Source organism: Astyanax mexicanus, chromosome 4 (genome assembly GCF_023375975.1).
Source record: "Astyanax mexicanus isolate ESR-SI-001 chromosome 4, AstMex3_surface, whole genome shotgun sequence".
Lineage (NCBI taxonomy): Eukaryota > Metazoa > Chordata > Actinopteri > Characiformes > Acestrorhamphidae > Astyanax > Astyanax mexicanus.
In genome coordinates, this window is record NC_064411.1 from 45,252,013 (window position 1) to 45,268,426 (window position 16,414).

General features: G+C 34.7%; 1 protein-coding gene across 2 annotated transcripts; it reads left to right on the top strand.

Moving 5' to 3' along the window:
* Positions 1 to 543: 543 nt before the first annotated feature.
* LOC103035787 (G-protein coupled receptor 55) lies at positions 544 to 9,064 on the top strand. 2 transcript variants are annotated; one of them, XM_007235568.3, is made up of 3 exons: positions 544 to 615; positions 3,330 to 3,383; positions 4,838 to 9,064. In XM_007235568.3, the coding sequence occupies exons 2-3, from the start codon at positions 3,366 to 3,368 to the stop codon at positions 5,777 to 5,779; spliced, it is 960 nt and encodes a 319-aa protein (XP_007235630.2). In that variant the 5' UTR covers positions 544 to 615; positions 3,330 to 3,365; the 3' UTR covers positions 5,780 to 9,064. The 2 variants fall into 2 exon arrangements, with proteins under 2 accessions (XP_007235630.2, XP_049334977.1); XM_049479020.1 differs by lacking the exon at positions 544 to 615 and adding an exon at positions 948 to 2,504.
* Positions 9,065 to 16,414: the final 7,350 nt, after the last annotated feature.

The following is a 16,414-nucleotide window of genomic DNA, read 5'->3' on the forward strand; positions in this document are numbered from 1 at the left end:
TATTTACTTCTTGTATAATTGTTTACATTTGCACTTTATATTCATAATGCTAAATATACTGCACCTAAGTAATTTGGTGGATTTCTTGCTACATTACATAATTTTCAAGTTACATTACATATTTTGTTACATTATTAATATTTTATACAAAATCAGACTTATTGTTAGTTACTAAGTTACTGTTGTTTACAAAGCAGTTTTCGTTTCTACAAAATGTTTAGTACTATTGTACTAAATCATACATTACATGAACTTTGTTTCAGTAGTTTATTCTTAAAATTATTAAAATATTTTTAAATGTTTTATATCCCTAAAAATATTGTTCACGCAGAAATACCCTGAAATGTTGTGATATTGTTTTATAGTGGCACAGCTCTTGATTATTGATTAGACAGGAAATGGTCATCTGACCTGTCTACACTAAGCTAGACAGATGTAGGCCAGGCTACGTGTTGGTTCCCCAGACGGTATGACGTCCCTGCAGACGGGTAGAATCATAGCTCTCTCTTGGCAAGGATGTGGTTGAAAAGTTTAAAAGAAGAAGTGTTTTCATCTGACACCACAGTCTGCATTCAAGTCAGTATCAGGTGCTAACATCGGAGCAACAACATCTTGGTAAGTCAATTTTTTTAGAAAAACACTTGATTTAAACAGACAAATGACAGATAAAGGTCTACTATTTTGAATATGAGCCGTTCATACTTTCTGTTTTGGTTTCTTGTTTTTTCATCACAACTTTTTTTAAAAAGCACATAAAATAGTGCAAACCTGTTTTTTTTGCATATTATTGTTACAAAGTATGTGAACAAACAATGCCAATGTGCTGCTGTTATACATTTACAATATAAACAGATATATCTGACATTTTCAATGTATGCATTTAAATAGATACATATATAATACATAAAAACATATCCCTAAAAAATTAATGATAAAGATATAGATTTCTTTTAATTAATAGAGTTTTGATAATCTGCAGGATTTAACTGAACTACAATTTTTAAAGCACTTTAATGCAAAATCGCAGTGGTTTGAAACCAAAACCAGACAGCACAAATGAATGTAGTACACAATAATGTAAAGAAAAGAAGATGGTAAAAAATGATGAAACACAAAAACCTGATTACACCAAGGCAGGAAGGCTCTGAGAGAGCTGAAACCAACATAGTGCTACGTTCAGAACGTTCTTAGAGGTGTAGGTGTCTAAGCTCCATTAACTTCATTAAAGCATGAAGAAATCAAAACAAAGCTGTACTAAATCATTACGTGACAGTTACCAAACAATCATCACTGTAGCTTTGTCTCAGTTTCTAAAGAAGCTAGGGAAAATCCTTCAGAATTTTGGATGCCCAGAAAGGAAGCTGTTGGCCATATGTTGATTTAAGAAACCTTCTTACTGTGTAACATTTCTACTGAAAAAAACTATGTACATCTAGAATCTAGAATCTTAAATTTAACTATAAAAGCAATTTCATACATGTGTAGCTTAAAGCATGTGAGACACTCTCTATTCTATACACATTAAAGTGAAAAACAACATGAAAAAATGACAAGAAGGAAGTAACTAGAACAATGAAAAGTAACAGTTGTGTATGCAAATAAAAGGTCTGAACCTAACAGTGGTGCCTGAATGTTTGTGAGCCCTTCAGAATTTTTAATCCTACAACTAGAATCAAACAATTAAACAAATGACATAAATATTAAATTATTTTTTTATTGAGAAAAAAACTGTCCCACATTACAAATCTGTGATTGGCAAAAGTATGTACTCTTTTGCTTTTTCAGCAATAACTACAACTAAACTAAATCCAGTAACTGTTGATTAGTCCTGTAGATCAGTTTGGAAGAAATTTAGCTTACAACAAAACAGTTTCAGCTCTGTTATGTTGGTGGGGTTCCTCCTATAAACTGCTTGCCTCAGCTACTTTCACAACATTTCAAATGGATTATGGTCAAGACGTGGACTTGGCCATGGCCAATTCAAAATATTAACTCATTTTCTTCTTGAACTATTCTTAGGTAGAACTCATGTGGATTTGTGTTCTGAGGGTCATTGTCTTGCTGTATGGCCCGCATTCTGCAGACAGATTTGCGTCCTGATATCTTCCTTTTGAATTTGCTGATATAGTTTAGAATTTACTGATATATCAATGATAGCAGGCCGCAGCAAAAAAAAAAAATCATGATACTGCTTCCACCATGTATTACAGATGGGTTAAGGTTTTATATGCTGAAATTATTTATATTTTTTAAAACTATTTTTGTGTCATTTGTTTTATATGTAATTCTCCATATCTACCTGTAGGAATCTAATAAAGTTTTAACTCAGTCTTATGCTGAATTACAGAAAGTTCTAAAGTGTTCACAGCCTTTCGAGCACCAGAGTAAGCCCTGACTTCAATCTGCAGCAGTTACTTGATTTGCAAAGTGTGCGGTTCAGCAGTGCTAAGTTCCAACAACCTTGTGAGAACCAAAGCCACAACCTTATGCCTGAGAAGAGGAAGGTGCGTAACGAAAGCATGATTTTTTTGAGTCATAAATCAGGTTTTGCTGATATGGGAATAACAGCTGAGCAGGCATTTTTTAAAAGAGAACTTATTTTTTCCATAGCTTGTGGATGCATTCTTAGAATTCATTGTGATTTTGGTGAATCGACTTTTTAATCTATTTAGGTCGCGTCTGTCAGGTTTTTTGTAGTGTATGCGTGATTTAAATCAGAATAGGCAAGGTGTGCTGACAACAGCGGTAAAGTCTGCGGTGGATGTCCCTACCCCGTGTATGATTTGTGTTGGTGTGCCTGAAGCAGAGAGGATATTCTGAAATAATTTTCACATGATCTCCAATCACACTTCTGTCATGATAGGCGTATATAGGTAGCAAACCACAAACACTTATATAAGAAATTTTTATTTTGTTTCTAAATAAAAGATCAATAAAAAAGATATTTATAGTGTGTGTATGTATATATGTGTGTGTGTGTGTGTATATATATATATATATATATATATATATATATATATATGATATAATCCAAATTGTTTACAGTTGTTGATAAATTATTGTATACTAATTTAAAACTAGCAAAAAATAATAATAACAATAATTCACCATGAAGAAATTTTCCATTATTCATTCTTCTTTTAAATGTGTCTTGTCATGACCATCCCTGTAACATTAAATATACTCTAAAACAGAGTGGTCTGGTAGGTTTGTCGGAGAAGTTGGTAATATGAAAATGAATGATTATCATACTGTGTTCACTGTATATCAGAAGTTGGAAGTGTGTAGGACGGAAGTTAATCATTCATTTTGTGATTTGACTTTTGCAGAGCTCCGCCGTGCCCATACACTAGAGACATGCTACAATGAACTCAACAACTAACGTGAGATGTTTTTACATTTGTAAAAAGTTTGAGTTTCTGAGAAGTGTCAGATTCTCTTCTTGTCTCATTTTCTAAATGTAGCATATTTTATAACATATATTTTTGGCAAGCTATATAATATTAAAAGAATTGAGAACATTAAATTCAGATAATTAACATTAATACTGCTTTTAGAATATGCAGATGTGTGTTTTCTGTACGTGAACATATTTTTATTTGAAAAATATTTGTTTTTTTTATTTGTCTAAGGGTGCTGGAACTTTTTAAAAAGACAGTGAGTTTGTAGAACCACCACTCTTATGTAAACCTTTAACATTTGCACAAATATATAATATTGTTTTTTTTAAAGAAATTAATGATAATCATAAGTAAGTAGTGCTATTAATTAGTAGTATTGCTTTAGAATGTGCAAGAGTGAGTTCTCTCTTTTTTGTTATTATTTTTCTATACCTCCTTATTACATAGAAAATAAAAAAACATGGGTTTTTACCAGAGTGTCAAAACGCTTGAATTAAGCAGTAATTTTAGTCCACACTCATATGTAAACCACCTTATGGTTTCTACATTATATTACAGCCACTTTACAGACATTACAAAACCTGCTCCGGTCTGCCTATGCGAGTGTGAGTAGGTGTGTAAGAGTTATAGACATATAGAGAGAGGACAATGACTGTTGACTGTCAGTTTTTATAATATATTTAGATCTTTTTTACTTAAATTCGCCAGATGGAGATTAAGTTGTCGATTACCACTAATATTCATTTTGATCAAAATTTCCAGGATTTGTCGACTCAAAACACAACACACATCTAATGCTAAATGTAAAGATGATGCAATTAAATGTTTACTCTTTTCTTCAACACATTATTATACAGGCCACAAGGAGATCCAGTTTTAAATGCTGAGCATGAGCCTTGCTACAAGCAAGGGGTGTGAAATTTGTCTGAGATATTATACACACATTGTTTTTACTATATCTCACCTTACTGTAGAATGTGTGTGTGCGTGGGTGTGAGTGTGAGAAAGGAACACACATCGAGAGCGAGGGCAATGACGTTCAATAAATACTTCAGAGCTTTTAACCTAATCTCTACCTGACACGTCTGTGGCGCACTTTTGAATTGCACGGACTGTCGTTTTGATATGATTTCTTGTACTTTGTAAAATAACAGAAACCTGTTGACTCAAATCAAGCTTGCAGTCGATGCCAACGGGCAGGTGCTTTCCTCAGTGCTGGGAAATTGACTGCCCATCATAACTGACCGCATGCTACAGGCACTGGAAATCATTGACCTATTCTGTAACTGAAAGAGATATTGAACTGAATAAGCAGGGGTGCACAACTTTAGTCTGAAAAACTTCCTTTTTAAGACTGGAGCTGTGCACCCCTGGAATAGAGGTAAGAAAAAGGATTTTCAACAAGCCAATGATTGTCCTTTTCATTTACCCCCCAGAGTCCACCCAGAGTCAACATGAACTGCTCATTTGAATCGATTGATCAAATCATGAAGTCGCTGGAGATGGTGATCTATATTCCTGTCTTTGTCTTTGGCGTGTTCCTGAACATTGCCGCCCTCGTGGTGTTCTGCTCCCGGCTCAAGAAGTGGACAGAAGCCTCCATCTACATGACCAACTTGGCTTTGATGGACCTGATTTTGTTGCTTCAGCTTCCCTTCAAACTGCATGCCAGGGACAACAAATGGCCAGCTCACATGATTACGTTCTGCTCCTTTTTGGAAAGCCTGTACTTCATGGGCATGTACGGGAGCATCTACACCATAGCATGCATCTCCATTGATCGATACATTGGCCTATGCCACCCGTTAAAAGCAAAGTGGCTGCGGTCCAAAAAGAAAGCCCGGATTGTGTGCGCAGGCATCTGGGCATTCGTTGTGTTGGCGTCCACGCCTGTCTACACCTTCCACGAGACAGTACAGGAAGACTTCCGTTGCTTCCATGGCTTTTCGAAGAAAGGCTGGAAAACAGGGCTAATCATCTGCTTGGAGGTGTTCGGGTTCTTGCTTCCCGCCCTTGTGCTGGTGACCTGCTCGGTACAAAGCATCCGTGCCTTAAATAAGTCCCACAGCGCCAACACTGTTGAGAAGCAATCCGGAACACGAATCATCTACAGCAACATTTGTGCCTTCTTGATTCCCTTCACCCCTAGCCACGTGGCCATCTTTCTCCAGTACCTGGTGCGCAGTGAACACATCTCAGACTGCGAGGACACCAAGAAGATTGCCCTGTTTGTGCAGCTGACCATGAGCCTGTCCAACATCACCAGCTGCCTGGACGCTATCTGCTACTACTTCGTGGTCAAAGAGGTGCGTGGCACCAGCAGACTGATCAAGAGGTCCCTCAGCAGAATGAAAAGCAGCAGTGCCTCAGAAAATTAAAAAACCCACTTTTCGGTAATCATATGAGTAAGCCCACAAGTTCTCAGGCGCTTCTCACGCGAAGGGAGCGTGCCGAGGTGAAGAGAAACCTCAGAGATGAATAGTCAAAAGCTGGCAACTGTTGCAGAGATTTGTTATCTAGTACAGTACTTTTTATGTAATCTACGCTGATGACCTACACATGTTTCAGGACAACTTTTTCATCTAGTATGTTCGCCCAAATGTAAAGTAAGGTAAGATAAACAGAATGGTGAATGTTTAAGTGTAAAATGTCAGGTTACAGCTGTTGCCTCATGAAGAAACTGACAGTCAGTTTGACTGTGTTCTTGATGGTCTTGTTTTTCATACACTGCTGGTTCAAAGGTTTGAGGGGAGCTCGTCGGCTTGCCTTATTTTAAAATGTGAATCTTCTTGCTGTTACTTTTTAGTTAATTAAGGAATGATATCTGCATAGGGTTTGTTATTATGAAGTAGTAGACATGAACCAATGTTTTCAAGTGTCTTTTTTTTTTAGTATTGAGAGTAGGTTTATAATATATAATAATAAATTATGTGTAGTTGAGAGTGGGGCACAAACTAACAAAAAGTAAAATGTATCATGCATTTAGTCTGTGGTTGAACATGCTTTGTCAGCTTCTTGCTATCCTGAAGCTGCGTCATAAGTGTGTTTTACAGTAAACTGACAGTAATTTCCGTATATTTTTGTACTTTTAAAGTAGCTTGTACATCTTATATGTTCTGATCATCAGCTGCACAGATAAGTCACAGAATTCACACTGTGGTGTTCGTAAAGAAGTCTAATTTTGGAGCATGTAAACAACTTACAGGAAGAGCTAGTACAGACACTTCCAGACACCTCACGGCGGGGTGAGTTGTAACACATGCCTCTATACACAGTAATTCCATACAGCTTAAATTTGAACACTTTATAAAAAAAATAAAAATGCATAATTAAAATGTAAATAAATCAGATGCATCATATCTTTGTGATATTAGCTTTTTCAATTGTAAAGTCAAAAAATGTTTACACAAAGAATTGTCACTTTTAATTGATGTAAAAGTATAGTGATTTTATTGCAATATTTATTGATTTAAAAAACACAAACTAACAGTGAGAGAGCACTGTTATGCTTCAGCTAAACTATTCTAACTTTTTAAACTTTAATCAGACTTTATGCATATGGTGGTGTTTTTATACTATGAAGTGTTTATAAATTTTGATTAGAAAAAAATCACAATATATTATCTAGCTAACAGTATCGATTCATAAGTATATCAAACGTATTAACAGGTTCTTGTTAATATAGAGGCTTCCAATTTCATGTTGTTATTTTTATATAGAATAAAACTTATTACTTACCACTTAATTCATCAGCCTTTTTAGCATCTGTTGCAACTTGCCCCTCACCCCGTTATTATTTAATCATATATTAATTGGATTTAATTATTTAGCAAAAACTAAATGGGTTAGTTTGTGCTCTGTTCTCACTTACTTCTGAGTGCTCTCATCAGTCTATAAAACGTGTCCGGTGAATGTGAATGTTGACATTTGAGTGTCACTTATATATATATATTTTTTATTTTTATACATGGTTAGCTTTTAGCCGCTAACTAATGCTTAATTTGCATTAAAAACACTTTTAGAAGATATACCACCTAAAAGCTTTTAATAGTAAATATACTGTGAACCATTTCTTAACTGAAATAGAAAAGAACACAGAAGTGTGTAGGCTGCCGCGAGTGGCGAGTGCCACCGAGTTTCCACCAAGTAGGCGAATGAGTGGGTCCGGCATCATGCCTGCTGTTTCATTTCGCCTCAGGCAGAAAGTTTCTGTTTGTCCAACCTGTCAGAGTTTCATAGTGTGTGAAATGTGGTGCACATGCATGTGTAGCATCATATTATTTAAAATGAAAACAGTATTATATATGCATTTTTGAGCCAAAATCTTACATTTTTTTAGTAGCCTATACATGTATTTATTCCTTTGATGTTTAAAATAAAATGTTAAGAGTTTTTATATGTATTTTATGTATATTTTATATTTTATACACACTTTTCTTTTTTTGAATTTTCTACTTTGTTACTGTTAATGTTCCTTTAACACTTTTTAATAAGGGATGCACTGAATATTTAAAATAAATATATATATTGTCTGAATGGTTTCTGCATTCAGCTGAATAAGTAAAGAAAATTAATAATTCATATTGCACTGCAGTGCTCTGTAAAATGCCACCTGGTAGTTAGCAAACAGTTGCAGAACAGCATATTTAAGTTCATTTATTCATTATGCTTTACTTGTATAAATTAGTTATAGATGCTAGATTTAGTAACTTTTAAGACACTTTTAGCTAGTTATTTAAAAAAAGCAGCTATCAACAAATTTAGAAACCTACAGTTTATTTTTAAAAAAGACAGCGCAGCATGTACTTGAAGTAGCTAAGCATGTGCAGTGCAGTTAACACCAGTCTCTAATCTGTTTGCTTCATCTTTACCTTTAGCCCTTGTGCATTTCTGAACTTCTAAACTGAACCTCATTGTGGCACTCATGTAAAAAAAAAAATAGTGAATGCATATAACTTAACTTTATTTTGATAAAATATTATAGCACAACATATTTTGGTGTGTCTGCTGTGATTGTGTTTAACAAATATATATTTATGCATAGTTGAAATTTTGTAATGGATTTCTCTTTAAAAATCAATATAAGATATACAGGACATTTGCCAGTGTTAAATCAACATTGTACTGTGTGCATTAAGGCTATTTAATACATTTAAAGGGAACAAAAATTTAAATTAAAATTCGGTGCATCCCTTATATAAACTGAAAGCTAAATATATGTGAATATCTCTTTCTATATACAGTTTCTACATACTAACTTTATCTGGACTGAGGGGTAAGTGCTATGTTTTAAATACATACAAGCATTTACAAACTACTATTGATATATCATCGCTGTCAGAACAAAACCTTGTATCTCCAAATAGCGACTTAATAGAAGATAGATAAAGTTAAGTCTCCTTAACTTTCAATTGAAATCAAAGTAAATTTATTTGTAAATTAGTCGTTTATAAAGAAATTGTGACTCAATGCAAAGATCAACTGCTTCAGATTGTGTCTTGATGTAAAAAAAAGAAGCAAAAATGGAGATACAAAGTTTTGCTCCAAAATAATTATTTGTTTTGTTGCATTAAAGAATTTCATTCATGTACATCATGCCTTTTTTAGGCAAATGAATGATCTACAATATAACACAAATAAATAACTGAAAATGATATTAAGAACTTGTCCTTTCATTTTTTATTTTACTTTTAAACTCAGAGTTATACCATAGTTTTACACATTTTTTTCACAATCCACTTCATTGGTGGTAATATCTGGCAACTTTTAATAGTGAAACAGGTTCCAGACTTGACGCGTTAGCTAAGTGTCATGATTACTAATAACTAGCGCTGAAAAGCAAAATAAACAAAAAATAACCCCATTAACTGTTTTTAAAAAATCCAAAACTCAGTGCAAAATCTCAGTTTGTAATCCGGTTATATTTAAAGATGAAACATAAAGGACCAGTTTCCCAGACAGTTATTAAGACCAGTCATAGAATGTGTTTTCTTTTCAAAAAAAATTTTCTTCATAATTCTGTGTAGTGCAGGAGTCGATTTTCTCCAGACCATGACAAACCAGCAGCATAGATATAATTATACAAGTAAAAAATTGCCAAATTGAATAATATTTGATATTAATGCTTAATATATTTAATTCATTATTAAATGAGAGAGTCCCAAAACACACAGATATACACTAAACACAGAGACAGTGTGTTTAAACAAAGACGTTTTGTGGTTTGAGACACAAAAATGAATCAGCAAATCAGTAAGAGTGCTATCTGCTGCACCATTTACAGTAAAATGAATCACTTCAATACAGAGATAGCAAATAATAAAGAACAGCATAACATACAAGTAATCTAATGTTCTTAATTTATAACAACTATAGCACTCAGGGGACTAATGTACCTGGAACATTACCTAGGGTCAGTTTCCTGGACAGGAATTAAGTTTGGTTCATAGATTATATTTCCCCTTTAATAGAAAATCTCCATTCAAAATGTTGTGTAGTCCATGACGAGATATATTTTTTCTCTGGGAATCTGCACCATATTGTTTGGACTATTGCTTATAATCTTGAAAATGATTAATGACTGGAAAAACATAAGCTGTTCCTCAATTAGGATTAATGGGCGGAGTCTGACAATAATATTTTATCAGTGTGGTGTCTGAAAAATGTAACTTTATCTTAAAATCTAACAATAAATTTCAACAACAGATCTGTCATAAAATAATCTCAACTCAAGGCACGAGATGTAACATCAGAGGCCTATGGCCTTGTGCTCACACAGTACACCAGTACCAATATCTCATGGTATATCCCTCCCTCCTGTGAATTGTTGCTTAATTACTAAATGAACCATTTACTGTGTTCAATGGGATGATGTAATGTAATGTTATATGTGGTAATGAAATTAATAGAACACATACAGTATATTTTTGGCTAAGCTTACCTTAACCCATATATATATATACCTTCTTGTTAATTACGTTCTCCTGTTTCGAAAGACACTGTTCAATGTTGTGCTTTATACAGATGGCCGAGAACATGTGGTCACACAAGTGAGAAACAAACAATAAACAGGTAGGCAAATGAAGCTAAAGAAAGTACAATGCCAGTCGACACTCTACAATAAAAAAACAGGAACAAGTAAACCAGTGTAACTGACGTCTATGCACTGTGGTAAAGTGTGTGTGCTGCAACTTAAGCATGCAGTGCACAAGAAGTTCACCGACATGAGATGATAGATAAGAATAAAGGTCATCAGAAGGTAGTAGTGTGAGCATCAGTGTAAATAGGTGACCTAGATTAAGAATTTTTCACTGTAATGGCTTTGTGGACGGTGTAAAAAGCGGGGCAGGGTAAGTAAAAAGTAAGAATTTTTGCCTCTATGCCAGAATTTGGCTCCCTATTGTGTGCACACATGTCCCATAACAGGTTCCCTTTGGATTCCTTTCATCTACAGTTACAGTAGATACAGCAGAGGCAAGCTTAAGTGTTAGCATCCATACTGCTGTGTGACACACATGCATGCACAGGGGAGTCACATGTCAGCACAACACTACAGGTGCTGGTCAACGAATTAGAATAATTTGAAATAGTGCTATCATGAAATTCTTTGAATGCATTTTTTGTGCAGAAAGCAAATCAGGTGTTCACCGCACCTGTCCTACTCGTTAGACTAATCACAGAACTCGTTACCTGGAAAAAAAAATTGCTCAGCTGAGCTTTCCAAAAGGCCCATTTAGGCCATTTAACTGTGACACTGTTGTTTTATTGAATTAGAATAATGGAGAAACCGTTTCATTGAATTAGAATAATTTTTATTATAATTACAATCATCACTCAAGAAGAAGACTGTCAATGCTGCCGTATATCAAGATGTTCTTTTTCCAGGTAACGAGTTCTGTGATTAGTCTAACGAGTAGCACAGGTGCGGTGAACACCTGATTTGCTTTCTACACAAAAAATGCATTCAAAGAATTTCATGATAGCACTATTTCAAATTATTCTAATTCGTTGACCTAGTACTTTTTTCTTCTGTATTGTTTAATGGGTGATAATACCCTGCATCAACAGCATGTAATTGGTCCGAAAGTCCAAATCATCTACAAAAGTGTTTTCATACTGCAGACAAACCGCACTATGGTTAATCTAAAATAAGACCAACTCTTTTGTTTGGACCCTATGTGGTTTACTGCTCCTTTCACACAATCTATTTTTGTCCAGACCAAACTGAAAAGTCCCTCAGTCAAAACAGAACTCTTTTGTCACAATGAGCAAACACACAAAGAAATTTTAGCTGCCAACTTTGAAACATGGGGGTGGTGGATTTTTCACGATTTAGGCTTGTATTGCCACCAGTTACACTGTAATATTAACAGTATTGTATAAGTAAAGGAAGAAATGGATTCTACTACATACCAGAAAATCCTGCTTGCAAATATGAAAGCATCTGTCAATAGAGAAATGCAAAATATGCATGAAACCACCAAAACTACAGCAAGAGACAATTTTTAACCATCCTAGATGGTCCTCAAACATCACAGAAACATCACAAGTTGAAAATGGTGCATCTTCGGAAGTATATGAACATGCATGGGGTGTATTTGTAAACACTGCATGAGTCTAAAAAACGCATACAATGCTGGTGGTCCTGTGTTGGTCGATGTTCACACTGTCCACAAGGTGTTCACTGATGATCCTTTAAAAACAACAAGCCACCTGATGCCACTGAGAAGCCATTACCAGTCTCCAATTCTGTCTAGCAGTCAAACCACATCCTGCCACAAATGTTTCACAACTGTGATGACGACAGAAGGCTGATTTTTCTTCTAGACAGCTGCTGAATAATATTCTTTAGCAAATTTTAAAAATTTGACTTATTTACAGTTTATTGACTTTTTGAATTATTTATCCACATCAGACCCTACATTCATTACAGTGGATGTCATGTGTTTTATTGTACAGAACAGTAAGTGTGACCCTTTTTCATCAGAATAGACCATGAACCAGCCAATGAAAATGTTTACCAACCAATGAAACAGTAGCTTAGGCCCTCCCACTGCACTGTAAAAAAACAAAAAACAAACAAAAAAAACAACTCAGACATTAAGGCATGGCAGCACTAGAGTAAACTATGTTTATTTTACTGTTTAGGGATTTGGGTTTGTGAAATAAAAAAAGTCAATATAAAAAAAAAAAATACATGGGCTTTGAATTAAATGGACATTAAAAAGCAACCTAGTAAGATTTATTTTCTTAATAAATATTTTATATTAAAATATTAAAGTCTTATTTTGTTTGGATTACAGACAAAAAACTGTAGTATAAAGAGGTTGATTCATTTTTTGCATTCTTTTTTTAATCAGCAAACTGATTATACAGCTCCTGCAATCAAACTATATTGTGAGTGTACAGACAATGGCTGTGTCTGAAACCTAAGAAATGCTGCCTACTCAGACAGGATTCAGAGTACAGTCATGTCTAAATTGAAATTTAGTAAAATGGCAACAGCTAATAAATGACACAGCTAAACACTCATATCTAGAGAGTAAATTTTAAAGTATTTGTATCTGTACTTCAACTTGCAACTCAAGTTGCCTGTTAATTTGAACATTACTAATCATTAACTGATTATTGTAACGATAAATAGAGTAATATGTGATTTGAAACCAAGCTTAACTGAGGTGCAATGCAAGATATAAAGTTATTAAACAAATCACTTAGCTAACAATCAAGATTGTATATATTTGTTGATGATTTTATTTTTAATCTAGTAATTATGACCCCTACTGTGGAGAAAACAATTACGTTAAATAACATTACCTATAAAAAAAAAAATAAAAAAAAAACACAATTTCATCTGCTTCAGCTCCAGCATTAGCATCAGCTCTATCTACTGATATAATCCCAAAGGTTTATATCAACTTTCTAATGGCCTAGGCCTCTTTAATTAAATAACTTTTCTGGTGGTACTATATTTCCCCTATTTATACTAATATATTTATTGGTAATTATTGGTTCCCTATTTAGACACAATGTTGCAATAAATTTTGGACCAAACCAAATCAGACTGTTCAGAATGTAAGGGTGTTTCCACGAATACAGTAGCGTTTGATAATTCAGTAAGTATCAAACTTTACACTATGATATGAGAATTGCAAATCACCTGAATAATATTGAAAAATATAACCATTGTATTAAGCAGTCATACTTCACCACTGTGCCAACTGGATACAAATTTTCTCTCATTTGAACACACAGAAAATGAAAACTGGAGCTCTGACCCTGGTGGGTGGTTGGTTGAAGCTGTTTGAGGAAGGGGCGGCTAAGAAATGAGGGCATGTTGCCCTCAAAACACTTTTGATAGAAATTGAATAGGCCTGCTACATAATACAGAGCAGTCTGTAAACTGTAGTGAGCTAAGTTCTGGTGTTAATGTTAGCTTTAACATAATATAATATAAAGTGACTTATTTTTGTAAAAAAGCTTGCCCCTCTGGTAGTGCAGATGAGTGTTGGGTAGTAAAAAACAGGATTCGCCTCAGGAAGAAGAGCCAAAATAGCTCCAAGTCAATTCCAACACCAAAGTGATTTTATTAAGTATCCAAAAATGACAAAGAAAAAAAAACAGGTCAAACCTGACCATAGACATTGAACTCTAGACTAGAAAATACTACCTTTCAGTGCCATACACAAAACGAATCCTGTCTTTCAGCCAAACAGGAAACTGAATCCCCACCAGCATGTCTGAATCAAAATATCTTCCTTTTTAAAACTCTCCCACAGAGGTCTCTACCTGCCCTTTATACCCGTAGCTCCGCCCCTTCCTCAATTAGGCCATTGGGCCATACCACTACTACAGGTAGTAGGAAGTACTTTAAAGGTATATACACACATATATACAAACATGTCGACATTATATACACCACAATTATATACACATGTTTTAAACATATCACTACATGGTAAGTATTAATACATTTATTAATACACATTCATAGGTGTTCCCATAAGGAATCCCCCCAATCTTGTAGCGCATCCAGAGCTCCAAAGATACTACAAGAAAAGGAGTTAATATGGCCGCCATTCCCTAGGAAGCCACCTCCCCCCAGAGCACAACAACCAGGTAAGTATATTTAGTCTATTTATACATTTAAAGTATTTCATTAATGTCTCCCCAGAAGTACTGGTGATTTGGCCAGGCCTCTGTCATTATCACAGTTTTGTGTCTCTAAACTTTTTAACTAGCTTTATTTCAGTCATAACAGTAGTGGAACTCTTTTTGGCTGTATATTGAACAAATTGTATTAAGTTTTTAAGATTTCTACACAGAGATAACCATATAACTAGGCCAAAACATAGCTATATTTTTCATAAATGTATTTTGTTGTTAACACAGATTGAATGTGGGTTTTTTTATGCCCACAACCCTGTTGTCTAAATGTCTTGTTGGTTTATCATAATAATAATAATAATAATAATAATAATAATAATAATAATAATAATAATAATAATAATAATATAATGATGAAGTTGCATAAATTCTTTACCATTTTCTTTATCATATAACTTTTTCTCAATTCTGAAACATCTAACTTGAATCATAGAATAAAATGTTTCGTTCTTGTTTTTGTTTTACTTTTTTAGTCTATTAGCATAAAAGCTAAATAGATGCCTTAAGATGCTATGTCAATATTTGCCACAGGATGGCGCCAACGCATTATAATTCGTTGTGGTGAGAGCAAAGCCAACAATGTATCATTTCAGACACTAAAATGATAATGGTGGCTTTATATTAATGGTTATCATATTTTATCTATGTAGTTAGCTGTTGTACTTTTTAACCTATTTGAGTCTCATTTAAACAGTCGTAGATACAGAATTGTCCAATTTCTATTTGAGGACATTGTGTGTCCATGGCGTTTGGATGCACAAAATACAGTAACATTTTAAAGAATATTAAAGAGGCACTAAACCCCAAACCATATTTTTTCATTAATAGCTGAATTGTGTTCTTTTGAAACTGTGATACATAAACCTTCCCTAACCTTTGCTTTTTTTGTGGTTATTTACACCTCGGCAGCACCTTCGGACGTTCAGCTGTGCTATAGGCAATGATGTGACATCTCATTGCTATCCGAGGCACACTGCTCAGGCTACTCAGCTCTCCCTTATGCCCTGCCCATAAACCCATATATCACCCAGTGCCCCTTCTAAATTACTCCCCCCTTTTTTATAGCATTTTTAAAATTTTAGCTAAGGGCAGAGTCAGCTAAAATCAGGGTTTAAGTTCCTCTATAAAATATGAGGCCTACTTTGGCTAAATGTGCCATGAAATAAAATACAAAACCTAAATGCTTCCATGCCCAACTGTACCTAATCTAGAGGCCGCCCAGCAGGAAACTAGGGCCTCCTTTTAATTGTACAGTTTTGCCTAATAAACTTATCCTTTCAGACTAATATTGTAAATACTTCCATACATGATACACATCTTTGCAGCATTTTGGCTACAGTAACACAGCAATCACTGGACATTGTGTATGAGTTATGGGTTTTTAGTTCTACTATTACGACTCCGGAAGCAAATTTAGTTAGTTGAATTATTTAATGTTTGAACAAAATATTTGTAGGCGAAACAAGTACACGTATATGTTCGTGAAAGTCGTATAGAAACGATTTCATGTATTAGAGTCTTTGGCGTAGGCCCGTCATCGGCCCAGGGCTTGATACATCTGGGCTCTGCAGATCCTGTCGTACACTGAAGACAGGGCGGAGCCAACCCCCGGGCAACCGAACGGGACCAACCTGGAGGCGGCGGGGAGGGAGGAGGGGAAGAGCGACCAACAGCGTCTGAAATGCAGCAAGGTACTGAATGAGTGATCGTTATTTAAAGCAGAAGAGAAAATCTGATTGGATAGGTAATTAGGTGACGTAGCATTGGAGTCTATAGTAGAACTTACGCTGCGCTTTCATTTCTACTATTACGACTCCGGAAGCAAATTTAGTTAGTTGAATTATTTA